The 15,374-nt window shown below is 36.3% G+C and overlaps 1 protein-coding gene across 1 annotated transcript in view; it reads left to right on the plus strand.

Annotated features, from left to right (window-relative positions):
* The window catches only part of SPATA17 (spermatogenesis associated 17), a 138,824-nt gene that overhangs the window by 86,933 nt on the left and 36,517 nt on the right, over positions 1–15,374 (plus strand). Inside the window, exon 8 of the mRNA XM_004685436.2 lies at positions 1,846–1,994. Coding sequence (XP_004685493.2) covers positions 1,846–1,994 — 149 coding nt within the window. The remainder of the gene's footprint in view (positions 1–1,845; positions 1,995–15,374) is intronic.

Genomic DNA, 15,374 nt, shown 5'->3' on the forward strand with positions numbered 1-15,374 from the left:
ATTTCTTAGCTTACCATTTCTGGGAGTTAGTACATTTTATTCTAAATTCTGCCATTGGAAAAAAGTGCCTCCTTTTCATTTTCTAATCTAGCAAGTTCCAGTGTATACAGTGAGGTAGCCCTACTAATGGAGATGTGTTACGTCAACACACCACCAAATATTAGAAGGCACCATGAAGACTCTGGCTCGCTCTGCATTTGCTTCCTCCAAGTTATGGCTTGGGACTCTTGCTTCTGTGTTTGAGGCTGCTACTGCTCCACATCTTTTTTAAACTCCTCCTGAAATACATAATAATAGTGATAAGAATAGCACTCATTTTGGAGTGTTTACTGTATTCCAAATACAACAGTAAGAACATCAGTAAGATCATCTTTACATACCTTATGAGCAAAGTCATACTTTCAAAGCCCCACCTGCTGAAGTAGCCTTAGCAAGTGTCTTGGCAGCTCTAGGCCTCACCCATTACCTGCCTGAGAAAAAAAGTCAGTAATTGGATTTCCAAATAAAGTCATTTTACATCTGAGGACAAAAGGTCTAGAGAAGTAATTTTCCCTTAATGACAACCAAATGTTAACTTTTAAACCACAGGATTTTGTCAAAGTAAAAGATTATGAATCTATTTAAAGAGAAAAAAAAATCTCTATTTGATTTCTTAATAGAGAACTTGAAATCACATTGCTGTATCTTTAAAAAGTAAAGTTCCAATAAAAATTCATTAACTACTTTCAAATATAGCAATCCTCCTGTCCAGCTGTGAAAAGTACTAGATGATACTTATTTGCCATTTGTGTTATTTACGGTCCATGACTTTTATGGTAACTGGTTCCTATTATTGGTTTCTATTAATGTAAAACATAAGTGAACATAAATGAGGCGTGAATCATTTCTTTTTATTAGCCCCACCGTCTTCACTCAGTGCTTGCGGTAACTCCAGCTGTGTCTTGTTAGTGATAACCTATTTAAAGAAGAGATCCTTAAGGATAAGGAATATGAGTAGGAATCTTTGTCTACTTTAGATCACTTCGTGCTGGCACAGCAATAGTGGTGAGGAGAAAGCAACCCCTTAATATGTCATTAACTGCACAGCAAAATCTTAAGCTACCTCTGATTTGTATTGTGCTTCCTATGATATGCATTAACCACTGGGTCCTAGTAACTAGTATAAATAACTACTAATTTAAAGGTAGATGGTTATAAATCACTCTTGATAGTTGCCACTTGCAGACTTTCCCCTGCGATATACTTACATCGTGAAATGATTGTGATTGTACCAGTGTTATTAAGCAATCAACTAGATTTTTTAAATAAACGCTTAAGGTAATGAAAAAAGACGGACCTTCTATATTTGGTAGAGGGAGAGTGACAATTAAATGTAATATGTATTTTTCACTTAAAGCTTCATTTTCTCTAAAGCTTTATTTTCATGAAAAACATATCCTGCCCTATTTCAGAAAAGGAGGGCTTTGTGAGGGGTATGCCCAGGACCTTCCTAATATTTTACTTACAGGGAAAATGAATTCTTTTTTAATTATATTAGGGGAAAAACATTTTTCAAAATCAGAAAACCAAGTAATACTTCAATACAAATACACTTCAGTTTAGCATGAGAAATTTTCTATGTAAGTCATGAAAGTTTCCCTTAACTTAAACTATTTTTCACTTGTTCTTTTGCGAATATATTTTTAAGATATTCTTGTGGTGTTTTGTATGCTCTGATTTAGAGAACACATTGTTTCTTTACCACAGTTTAGTAAACTTGCTCTACTTGGTAGTATTCAAAAACCAGTCATTGTTAATAAGGCTAGACATCCTCTAATGAAATGTGTCCTCTGCTTGTCTGTTCAGGGGCCCTTCCGTGATATGGCCGAGGTGTTGGAGCAGCGCTACAAGCCTTTGGAGCCAACGCTGCGGGTAGCAGAGCCCATCAGCCAGCTAACAGAAGCCAGACAGGAGCTCAGGAGACAGGAGTTGGCACGAAACATCCATGACAACATGTGAGTTCTCGGCTAAGAAATGGCTGTGCCCTGTGCTCTGTCCCCTGCCCTCAGGTTTCTGGGATTCCCTATGTCCTTAAAGTGTAAAGAATCTTTTATGTGTGAGAAGCTGACCTATTCAGAACCTATAACCTATAATCTGCAATATAATCTACAGTCATCTTTCAACATGCAAATGCCTTAGATAAGGTCAATATCAAAGGCAAATGTATGTGTATATCTATATCTACCTATCTGTATCTGTCTATGCACATATATGTGCATATATGTATATTACATGGAGGGAGAAAAAGAACAGCATTTCTAGGAGTAAGTGATCACTATCCATGCCTCTGTGAAGATCATTTTCTTAAATTATCTAGTAAAGGGCCCTCCCTGGTGGCGCAGCGGATTAAAGCATTGCACTGAGAAGCTAAAGCCACTTCTGCATGAGTTCTATTCCCACCTGCCCCGGAGGTGACCACATGGCGTGGCAGACCTCTCCTGACCCGCCCGCTGCTCCCCTCAGCAGTGTACTTCATAGATCTGCCTGTTCTGCTCCCCACTCTGGTGAAGCCTCTCACCACCCCTGAGCCTCTGGCCTGTACCCCAGTTCTGTATGTACAAATAAAGTAAATCTTTAAAAAAAAAAATTATCTATTAAAAAGCCTACATGATCCATCTAAAATGTGATCCAACAGAACAAAAACATTTTTCTTAATGTGGGCTAAATTTCATTTGGATACATCAATAGAACATTGCAGTATTAATCAGATGCATTAAAAGAAGTTGTTTCTTATTGAAGAATATGAGTGAAAAGATAAAAAGACAATCTAATAACCTATTTTATTAACATCATTGATCTGGGCTTCAATTGTGCATCTTTCTCCAAAATACTTAATCTCTCATAAAGCAAAGAGTCATTTGTGATTTACAAATAGACCATTTAAAATCTAGAATAACATTTTAGAAATTATTACCTTATATGTATCTTGTAATTATATTTATAATCTATTTTATAATAATTCTTTAGCATTGTATATAATAAATATTAAGAAAATTATATTAGCCTAGTATATGTCATTATAGTTATAAGTCTAATATGAAATACTATATGTTATATAATAATCTACAACAGATAAACATACTAATTTGCTGTTTGTAGCAAATGTAGTATGTACTAATTATATATCTATATATTTTATATATAATTTATATAATTTAAAAATATTAAATATGTTTAGTTATGGAAAGAAACTTGAATTACCTCTCATCTAGCTCAGTAGATTTTGGGCAGTTTATCATCAGAAGGTTGGGTGTATACTATGCTTTATTTTAATCATTTATTTCTGGAAAGTCTTGAAAAATAAATGTTCTCACACAAATTCATGATAAAACTGGCAAGCAGCAAATAATTTTTATAAAATTTTCATTTTAGAGTAATTATGTGAAGTAAAATAATTAGCTATACAGTGTTTAACAGATTCTTTCAATAAATGACTGAGTCACCCAACATCAGATACATAAGAAAATAAGAAACATTTATTTCCAGTTAGTTTTGGGAAGATACGTTTTACCAAAGAGATTATAGAAAGATTAATTCTGCTCAGACTTAATCAAGCAAAATATGCCATTTTGTGATGAATATTTAAAGAGTTTTGTTACTCAGAATAGTTTTTCCATCTTCAATGATGCAAAGGATTATGAAATAACAAGATTAATTTATCAAACAGGTAACTGATTACACTGATATTTGTACAGAAACCATCATAGGGTGGCATCATATCTGAAAGGTTGATATATTTGGCTATTTTTCTTTTTTATCATTATGGGAATTGTAGTCATTTTAGAAGGAATGCAGACTCTGGTGCAAATCTTGACTCCACTACTCAATGGTATTATGATCATTAGACTTGATGAACTTCTATGCATCTGTGTGTGAAATGGGGAGATAAATATTATCTTAAAGACTAAACTGAGATTGAATCAGATAATAGAACACAGGAGAGTCTTAATACAAGATAATTATTATCATGTTATATTTTCTACAATCAAAATACTTCTGCATGTAAAATGACAAACTATGGAGAAGAAATGACGGATTCCACCAAAGCTGGGTTTCATTCTCTCATCAGGAGTCAGAAGTTAAGGAGGACCACAAATAGAAGTCTTCAGACTCCAAGATGTCCTGACCCCTTGGAAGATTTCCTATTAAGCATCTGAAATATAAATTTTCTGTGTTACTTTGCTTGGGTGGCCATACCAAAGTAGCACAGACAGGGAGGCTTAAACAACAGAAATTTATCACCTCACAGTTCTGGAAGGAGAATCTGTCCCAGTCCTCTCCTATGTTTCTGATGTTTACTGAAAATCTGTTTTCCCTTGATTTGTAGAAGTATCAACCCAATCTCTGCCTTCAGTTTCACATAACATGTTCCTTGTGTGTGTGTTGTGACCAAATTTCCTTCTTTCAAAGACATCAGTTACGTTGGAGTGGATGTTCACCTGCTCCAGGATGACCACATCCTAACTTATACTTACATCTACCATGTTCCCTAATGAGGTCACATTCTTTAAAATGGTTTTTGAAATGAGCTCCAGAAGTGGGGCTCCACTGCTTTACACATCGAGTGTGAATTAAGAGGGGTTCCGGAAGTCCTTTAAAAGCTTTGTGTTTGCTCTTGTTTCTAAAGAAATTCATTCCTTTTTGTCACATCCTCTTGAAGAAAATTGTTTTTCTTATTCATATGCCCATCCATGATAAAATAAGGGCATTAACCAAGCAATTAATAAACAATTGTTTTATGTGAAAAAATTTAGCTACCTATTGTTTAATATTGATTCAGAGAAGTTTTGCCTGTCCAGAATAGTTCGAGGTTTGTGGGAGGTTGGACTGTATAAAATAGACAAAAGTTTTGCTCTCATGGACCTTCTATTCTTGCTCTACATTGAACCAGAAAACCTGAGGACATTCTGAATATGAAGTAGATAGGGAAGTGCTGGGAAGCAGTCACTTGTGAGTTCAGAACAATAAGTGTAATTTTTTTTTTAATGCAGAATTTTATCTGGTCTCCAATAATAAAAAGGGTGTTCTTCAGAGAATGAAAATTGAGTTGGATTCTGTGAAAGAGATGGTTAAGATTTTGATAAAGGAAAGATAAAAGATTGATGATATAAAAAATTGTATTATAGGCCCTCCCTGGTGGCGCAGCGGGTTAAAGCACAGCACTGAGAATCTAAAGCCGCTTCCACATGAATTCGATTCCCGCCTGCCCCGGAGGTGACCACATGGTGTGGCAGACCTCTCCTGACCCGCCCGCTGCTCCCCTCAGCAGTGTACTTCATCGATCTGCCTGTTCTGCTCCCCACTCTGTCTCTGGTGAACTCTCTCACCCTCCGCATCTCTGGCCTGTACCCCAGTTGTATTATAGAAGAAGTTCACAGAATGAGGAAAAGGCCACCTTGACAGAAATTCATTTTTATGTGAGGCAGTAGAAAGACAAATTTTGGGTGGCTTCACGGCCAGACTCGAGGGTTTATCAATAGACAATAGAGCATTATTTAAGGCTGTTGAGTAAAAGGATGTTACAAGGGGAACGTGAAATTGTTGATGATGAGACAGATGTATTGGAGAAGAAATGTCCTGGAAGGAAAGCAACCTGTTTGGATAACATTACAATAATTTTGGTCAGAGGTAGTGGGATGGAACTAGATGGCAAAAGTCAAGAGTCCATTGTTTTTCTTCTGTAAGTAGTCTCTCAATGATTGCTTCTGCTTGCAAGACTCCATCTGCCACCACTATGCTCACAATTTCCAAAGTCTTTACCATCTTGCCCCTACATTCCAGAGTTAGACTTCCCACTGCCAGCTTTGTGTCTCCATCAGATGGTCCAGACTCAGTCCCACCACTGACTGGCCTCACCTTGATATGACTCACAGCACCAGGTGTCTGCACAGTGAGAGGACTGTCGCTCTTCTCCTGCGTTCATTTGGTCCTGAAATCCTGTCTACTCTACCTTTTAAGTGTCTCAAATTTATTTAGCCCCTGTTTTCCTTTTTAACTGCTGCTTTTATTTAGGTCATAATTTCTTCTTTTAATTACCATAAAAAAACTTGTCTGGTCTGCCTAGTTTTACTCCCATTTAGTTTATTTACTATAATAACACCATAAATTTTTAGGTGAGTGATTCAGTCAAAATGCTCTGTGATGGCTTCATCGGCTCCAGGATAAGTCATAATTCCTACTGTAAGACTTCACCATCTGATCCAGGCTTATTTCTCCAGTAAAGTGTCTTGTACATTCCCCAGGAAATTGCACTAAGGAGCTTCTGAACTGCTTGCAGTCTTCTTTGACTCACCTCTTTTCTGCTTCAGTAAAGGAATTTACCCCTTCCTGTGATTTACTTAATCTGCTCAAATCTACTTAGAAAATTTAAAAAGGATTTTTCATTTAATTTATAAAACATAGAATCGGCACCTATATTTAATATAAAATCTCTCAACCTTACAAGATGCTAGATCTCCAGTTATGCTATCCAGAGGCAACTGCAATTAAACATTTCTATGTATCTTGTGAAGGCATTTTTGTTTACTTTTAAAATGGCAAAATGTTACATATATTGTATTTCTTCTTTATGGAGGCTGTGGTCAGAATTTTAGTTTAGTTTTTTTTCAGAGAACATTTCAAGGAATATTTTCCGTTGTAAATTGGGGCCATGCCAAGTTGCCTAGAGGAAGTAAGGAAAGAAGTCATTTTGAAGAGGTAGAAGAAATGGAGGTCACAGTGGCACAAATGCTATGAAAGAAAATATTTGACTTACCTATCAAGGTGGCAGAGATGGAATGGAAGGGAGTATTCATCCACCAGATGATAGAGGCTGATAGGGGCCTCGCTCAAGCGTTAGGAGAGAGGCTATAGTCTTGTGTGTTAATACCGTCAATTAATTATAAGCATCCTGGCTTAATACAGGCAGGTATAATACATACTGTGACTGTATCCAAAATGGAATGCATCTATGGCATTGCAGAGAAATCAGTGTCAGCCTGTGCTCTGCTAAGCTGAGTAATGTCCCCCTAGAGCCCACATCCTAGTCCCACGAATCTGTGGACCTGCTACTTTGCATGATTAAGAGGCCTTTGCTGATGTCATTAAGTATTTAAAGACGAGGAGAATATCCTGGACTATCTGGGTGGCCCAGTGTCACCACAAGGATCCTTAAAAGTGCAAGAGAGGGGCAGAAAGAGACTTGACTGCATGGAGGGAGAGAGTGATACAGGGAGAAGTACTCATCTTGCTAGCTTTGGAGATGGAGGAGGAGGGCACAGGAATAGAGACAGCCTCCAGAAAGTTGGAAAGAATTCTCCTCTGGATCCTCCAAAACGAATGTAGTCCTGACCACATCTTGATTTTAGCACCATGAGATCATTTCAGACTTTCACTTCCATAATTCTAAAAAATAATAGTTAATGTATTTGGGGACCATTAAATATTGCCTCTAGTTAAGTATCACTACCATTTCATAGGTAATGTCATAGGAAAAATGTTGTGGAAAAAATTTAAAACCTAGATCAAGACAAAATTTTTTATAGCGCATTTAAGAAAATATGGTGCAGATGAAATCTGCTAATAATTCTCACTGAAGAATAGTGCTAGTTAAAGTTTATAAACATCTCAAAACTTTTTTGTCATGTATGATTTTTCAAACACATTCACCCTTTACAATTTGCATATTTTCTGAATTGTTACTGTATGATGATAAATAGGGATTATCATATATTTTCAGATGTTTTCTTAACATTTCAACTTTTATTTGGAACTCTTCCACTCACTTTAATTACTAACTCAGTGTGCAACATTTATTAATCAGCAGAGCCTTTTTAAGTTAAAATACTAAATTAGCTAACCCCATTAACACAGAATACTCCAAACAAGCAGTAATCGGAGAGGTAGTTACTGTGCAAATCGCATTATCCATGCGGGTGCTGTAGGGCACAGTAAAGCATGATTACCCTCTTTTGATCCAGTATCCCTCTGCCTCTCCCAGCTAATTTCCAGTGGAAATTTACAAAGTACTGCCTTCATTTTTCCAGCTTAATTTTTCTAATGAAGTTCTGGTTCTTTATAACACTGGGGATACAGATAATAAGCCTGTGTATAATTAAGAAGTTCTAGAATTTGTCTACAAAAGAGCCCTTTATAACTTTGGCGGCACAGCAAGAACTGTGTTCTTTTTGTTCACTGTTTAAAAAATTATTTTTAAATTACATGAACACAAAATATCTGAATTCTTATCTTACAGACATGTAATTCTAACAAAGTGTAACTTTTTTAAAAAAAAGATTTATTTATTTATGCATGCAGAGCTGGGGTACAGGCCAGAGATGCGGAGGGTGAAAGGATTTACCAGGGACAGAGTGGGGAGCAGAACAGGCAGATCAATGAAGTACACTGCTGAGGGGAGCAGCGGGCGGGTCAGGAGAGGTCTGCCACCCTATGGGGATCTCCTCCAGGGCAGGCGGGGGTCGAACTCATGAGGAAGTGGCTTAATCTTCTTATTGCAGTGCTTTAAACTGCTGCGCCCAACGTGTAACATTTTTAACAGTGATTTGTGGTGGTGATTTGCTATACTTTCAGTGTTAGTCCCAAGAACACCACATATACTTCCAGTGCATGAAATCAGATAAGTCATGAAAAGACACTTTTCGTCTTTTTAGTTAACTGTTATATTCTAAGCTCTCTTCCTCACATAGTGCATAGCATATGTTAAGTAAGCTTTTGCCAATTGTCTTTTTTAGTCAAGTTCTGAAGCAGATGGAATTTCTTTTGCAAAAGTAAGTCATTTTGTGCCAGATTCACATCCATATATTGGCATGGCATTTATATCTCAGATTTTTCAGCTTCATTTGAGGTTCAGTAATGTGTTCGAGATCAGAAGAGGCTTAAACAGTGGACAGAAGTTTCCCAGGCAGTGTACAAAGAGGGCCCAGAAGAGGTGGCCTGGACAAAGGCATCTTTGCTTTTCTCAACATTTAAGCTTCCCATCTCCTTTCTCCTAACTATCTTTTTCTGTGACTCATGCCATCTGGGATCTCTTGTGAAGTTTACCATATACTGTTAAGGACACAGATGGGTTGGAGAGTACAGATGGAGCCAGAGAATCCATGGTCAAGGGCCATGATGAATGTTTGGGCTTTGCCATATATTGTAGAAATAATATAAAGCTATCGCTATGTATGTGAAAAGAGCCAATAGCTTAGAAACATCACCCTACTAGTTATGTTGATGGTTAAATAAGGGGAGTCACTGGTGACAGAGACCAGTTAGGGGAGTGTTATTTGTCTGACCTCTGTAGTGTTACATTCTAGACAGAGAAATGGGAAATCCTTGTTCTGGATGAGAAGCTTCCAGAACAGAGCCCCTGATATGCAGTAGATCTAGCACACCACTTGATAGATGGTAGGGTTCTTTTATCTATTGAGGGTTTGTGTTTTTACTATTGAGCTTAAACTAGGCTTAAGCTTAAATTTTCTTCTATCAGATTGCCAAAATCATTCTTGTTGAAAGAGAAGTCAAGTAGAATAAAATGAGTTCAGCTGGGAATTTGCTTTGAACTTGACTACCATCACACCAACAGTTCCAGCAACAGGCCAGCCTGTGACCCCTTTTTCTTTTTCTCACCTTCAACAGCATCTTCCAGAATCTTTCTTAAATCACTGGTCTGGAAGACGTTGCTGAGTTTTCTGTCAAATAAATTTGGGTAAAATTATATTTAAAATAATTACACTTAAGGAGGGCATTAATAAGATGTCTCACTCTTAAATATAATTTTATTGAGTTTGAACTTCAAAGAAGAGCCATATAATGTAGAGCATGTTGCAAACTTCTTCACTCTCTGAGTGAATACTATTTCATGCCGGGCATCTGCGAGGCACTATGTTAGGCTCTGGGAACCTCAGAATGAGCAACATAGAGTCAGTGCTTAGGGTACTTGCTTCTGGACACCCCTCCTCTACAGGCCATAATTTGTATTATTGCTACCTTGGATATAGCTCAATTTTTTTTTTTTTTAGTTTCAGTTTAGTTTATTCCTAGGACATTCTATTGCAAGTATCCCCCAGTCTCATTTCCCTGTGTAATTTTATATTCTTCCTGTCATTTATACAAGTCTTTAAAATATCTGAGCTCATCATTTTTAGCCATTTTGACAACATGGTTTACAACATGGGATATTGTAAATGACCTAAAAGAAAAACCCATGTGAATATTATTTAGCTGAGGTATTTAAATTCAGTACTTTCCAACAGAGATTTTTTAAAGGTTTTTCACAGTCAACTAGAGGAAAGTAAAGTCAATGCTGCAACACATATATTGGAAGGATGTTGCAGAAAATTAATGAAAATGCGGAGTCAGCATGTCTTGAGTGCATTAATAATAATTAGTAGACCCAGGGAATTCTGTTCCTTTTAAGCTAAGAAAAATGTAAAGAGAAAGGCAAAATATGTCTTCCTATTTAAATTTGAAGATTACAATGTAAATTAATCTTGTCACTTGCATTCTTTACATGTAAAGATTACATTTCTTCTCCCCCAGGGGGAAAAATCTGTCCTGTTGATAACAGTTATTTGAATAGTTTATGAGTCTTAAATTTCTGCTATGAGTTGTGCTCTAGGTATAAAATATTTTATGGATTAAATACCTAGCTATGGTTGCATTAAAATTTCAATAAAATCTCTGTCTTTACCTGTAAACGAGATATGTCTCATTTCCATTCCAAATTGTTACTCATTTTATTAATACCTCAACCAAAATTCCACGATATCTTAAGACATCTTAATAGATTACTAGACTATGTTTTGAAATTTCTCCTGTTAGTATGAATGTACTAATTATGTTTATTTGGAAATGTGGATTGCTAATATACACAGTGAAAGCATGTTATTTTTTATATTGAAGATGATTTAAATGACCTACTAGCTATCACTATTCTAAAATTTAGATTATTCTGTATTATAAGGGAAAAATGCTCCTCATTTTATGGCCCTTTTCAATGAATTAGATAGTTGACCAGATTTTGTATTTTCTAAAACTGTTAACATTAATCAGTATACATTATTGATTTATACTAGATTATTTAACACATTTCTTATCCTATTTCTAATTAATTTGGCATAATTCTTTATTTCTAGTTAATGCATTTTCAAGATGTATTTTTCTTTTTTAAATCTCTCTCTATATATATTATTCCACATATATATGATTATTCCATATATATATATATATATATATATATATATATGCATGTATGTATGTATGTATGTATCTCATTCTTCCTTTTTGCATGATGTGTGCTTTCTCCTCTCAGGTATAGTCCCCGTAGAATTCCCACCACTAATTCACATATGTCCCATCCCCATAGTCCCCTGCTCCCCTGCCTGTTAATTTTTTTTATTATAATTCTTTTTAAATTATAATTATTCATTTTGAGTCTTTTTTTTGTACATGATGTGAGGTAGTGTCTAGCTTCATTCTTTTGTATGTAGCACTCCAGTTTTCTCAGCACCATTTGTTGAACACACTGTCCTTGTTCTGTTGCATATTCTCAGTTCCTTTGTCAAAGATTAGTTGTCCATAAATATGTGGTTTTATATCTGAGTTTTCTATTCTATTCCATTGGTCTTTATGTCTGTTTTTTGTCCCAGTACCATACAGTATTGTATGAAGTATAGTTTGAAGTCTGGGAGGGTGATACCTCCATTCTCTTTCGTTTAGTCAGGAGAGCTTTGGCTATTCAAGGTTTTTTGTGGTTCCATAGGAATTTCATCAATATTTTTTATATTTCTTTAAAAAATGTCATTGAAGTTTTTATTGGAATAGCATTGAATCTGCAAATTATTTCTGGAAGTGTGGGCATTTTTATAATTTTAATTCTTCTGATCCATGAACAGGGGATGTCTTTCTGTTTCTTTGTGTCTTCTATTTCTTTTGATAATAATTTTATAATTATTTTATAATTATAATTTTCTTTGTATAGTTCTTTCACCTCTTTTGTTAGTTTTATTCCCAAGTATTTGATTATTTTTGGTTTCACTTATAAAAGGGATGGTTTTCATGATTTCTTCTTCATATTGATTGGTTGCATATAGGAAGACTACTGAATTTTGTGTGTTGATTTTTGTATCCTGCTACTTTACTAAACTGGTTGATTATTTTGATTAGCTTTCTGTGGACTTTTTAGTGTTCAAGACATTTTTTCTTAAAAAAAAATTGCTATGATTGGTTAATGAAAACTGGCTCATTGGATGAGACCAGAATTGAATTTAACAGTCCTCAAAATATCAAATCAGTATTTTCTGTATTGTAACATTGTAATAAATATGATAATACTGAAAGATAATAGAACAAATTTTGAACATGTGCGCTTTTATGATAACATGAAATGTTTGTGGTTTGTAGATTTGTTTATTAAGATTTAATCACTTCGCTTTGTTCACATTTTCTTTTAATTCTTTCATGTTTTTAAGCTTTTATTCTTTGTGTATTTTGTTTGTCAAAGTAATGTTTTCAGAGCAGGGAATTCCCTTGGCTTCTTTAGTCCATAGTAGAGTTCCCTCCTGTCCATTTTTCTTTTCTTCCAATTAAATACTCTATATTGACCATAAAAATGTTAATTCTTTCTCCTCACTTAACAAGTATTTTAGACCTACCTTTCAAGTAATGATCTGAGGTGAATCCAGATCCCCAACCTTTCTGCTATTGTTCTTAGTGATTGGTATGAGAAGGCCTGCTCATAGACTAAGATGTTATTAATATAGCCTGTGATCTTTTGAGCATGTTTTATGGTTCTGCTGCAAGAGCAGAGAAAAATAATTGGTGTAGATTATTATTGTGCAGTATAGCAGATAAAACGGAAAACTGATTTTCTGCAGATTCTTTGGTCATTTCTTATCCCAGTAATATATATTTAACAAACAATTCAGTCTTAAGATGGAAGTAAACTCTAACTTGAGCATAATAAGTTCACTTACTGAATTATTAAGATGTAGAGTCCTTAAGGTGGTAGCGGCTATTCTGTCATCTCATTACATTTTCTTGCCTTTTAAGTATGGAAGGTTTTACAACTTGAAGACTAATCATTTTATATCTAATCTTGAGATGATAAAATATATTTACTTTTGATTCTCTTTTCTACATGAAGTGAGGGAATGTATCAATAGTCACATATTATACAAGAATCTTGCAGTTTCTCCTAAGTAAGAACAGAAACTTCTTCCAGTAAAAGATGGAAACTGTCAGGTATGTCTTGTATCCAATCACAAGCATATAATTTGGCAGCATAGATTGGAGAAGGATGTGATACTGTGTCATTCTTCCTTGATCCCCAGGATTTATTTGTCTTTATAATGCTCTAGACAAGGGTGCCCTTGAAGGAAAAGGCCAACATTGGAGCCCCAGGACTGGCTACAGCTCTGGGCAGTAGTAGACAGGAAAGAATCAAGTAACCTGGATAATGTTGGATAGCAGATACTGCTGGAGAGGGCTAAGTGAGAGGAGACAGGCCTGCTGAAGGGGCAGTGGGCGTGCCCTGCCAAAGCACTATTCCTATTGTGCAGGCAGGTGAACTGGGTGCTCACAGGACTCATATGCCTTCCTCTCTGACCTCTACCAGACCCTGCTTGCTTGCTCTCCCTTGAGGTCCTTATCTTTCTAACAAAATCTGACCCATTTGTTGAAGCTCAGGGTAGATATTATCCCTGTGTTCTCTGCTGTCCCTTGATCCTAAGGCTTTGCATTTTTTTCCCTTTTATATTCTCATAGTTTCTCATAGTTATTTGCCTTTTCTCCTTGTTATATTTTAAGGGTCCTGTGTGTAACATTTGCTCTTTCACCTTTTTATATCCAAGTGTCTAAGCATTCATATTGAATATTTATTTTAGACATAGTTGATGAATTGGATTTCTGTGAATCATGCCACCCACTGTTTATTATATACTTCTGATCCATTTCTGTGAACAGACCTAGAACTGAGTACCCCCTCAACACCACTAGGAGCTACTCAAAGGGAAGAGAAAGCTCCCTGGCCTCTGGCCCTCTCCACTGCCAGCCATTGTCCCCTTTCATTTAAGGAACAGCTGTGTTCCTGTCATCACTCCTGCCAGGCTCTACCCAGTGAAGTTTTCCTCCCTCCAGAGTGCTTCTCTTGAGTCTCAAGACAATCAAGTAGGAAGGTGATGCCCTGGATTGGCTCCTAGTGGGGAGAGTCCTTTGCTGTCTCTCCCTTCCTTTTCTGGCCACTGGTCAGAGCAAACGGCTAGTCTTGCTACAGGTGGTGTATGTTGTCTCCTGTCACCTCCTGACTTTGCTGTTGACACCCGGAAGGCATGGCAAGGAGCAGGCTGCTATGAAGTCTGAGCAAGGTAACTCTGGAGTGCTAGCTCTGCTCTAGCCTATGCATGCTATTGGTGTGACTTGTGCCATTCATTGGAGAATTTGTTGTGATCTGGACCCAAATTCCTAACTTTAATTAAGCGTGTCTTTGGACTGCTTTGTATTTAATGCATATTTTTACTAAGAGTCCTTTAAGGGCGAGAAGGCTCATATGGAATGAGTTGGTGCTAGCAGCCTGTTCATTTTGAAATGATTTACCTAAATCAGAATGCATTGTATAACTTGGATAACTTCTTTATGGCTAATCAAAGTGTGTGTGTGTGTGTGTGTGTGTGTGTGTGTGTGTGTGTGTGTGTGTTTGTGCGTATGTTGGAAAATGATACAGTATATGTTAATACTTAAGTTATAAAGACTTTATAATGTATTTCACTGGACCTTTTTTCCCTGAAGATAATTGTCTATTTTAATTTTTGCTTCCTGGCACCTCTACTAATTCTTCTCTGTTTGCCGAGGTGTTCAAATTGTGACCTGTTTATGTGTTCCATTTCTCTGCACTGTATTTAAGAATTTCTTCCAGATCAGAATCTTTGATCAGATAATTAAATGTAAAAGGCAAATCCATATCTTCTTTTTTCACTGATAAATAAAAGTGCTCACTACAAACACAAAATGCCTCCAAATATATATCCCAAAGAAGAAAAAGATAACATATTTAATAGGTAATTTTCTAAAAGTTTGATTAAAAACTGAATGTGATTTTGGAGAACTTTCATAGAAGAAATTCTATTTAAGAATTAAATTTCAGGCCTTCGCTGGTGATACAGTGGATTTAAGCACAGCACTGCAGTCTGGCCTCACTGCCTTGGTGCGAGTTTGATCCCTGCCCCAGAGGTGATCTACATGGCCTGGCAGACCTCGTCTGTCTCGCCCACTGCTCCCCTCAGCAATTGTACTTGTCAGTCTGCCCGTTCTTTTTCCCACTGTGTCTCTGGTGAATCCTCTCACCGTTCCTGCAC

Source organism: Condylura cristata, unplaced genomic scaffold (genome assembly GCF_000260355.1).
Source record: "Condylura cristata isolate star-nosed mole 26May11 unplaced genomic scaffold, ConCri1.0 scaffold00018, whole genome shotgun sequence".
NCBI lineage: Eukaryota > Metazoa > Chordata > Mammalia > Eulipotyphla > Talpidae > Condylura > Condylura cristata.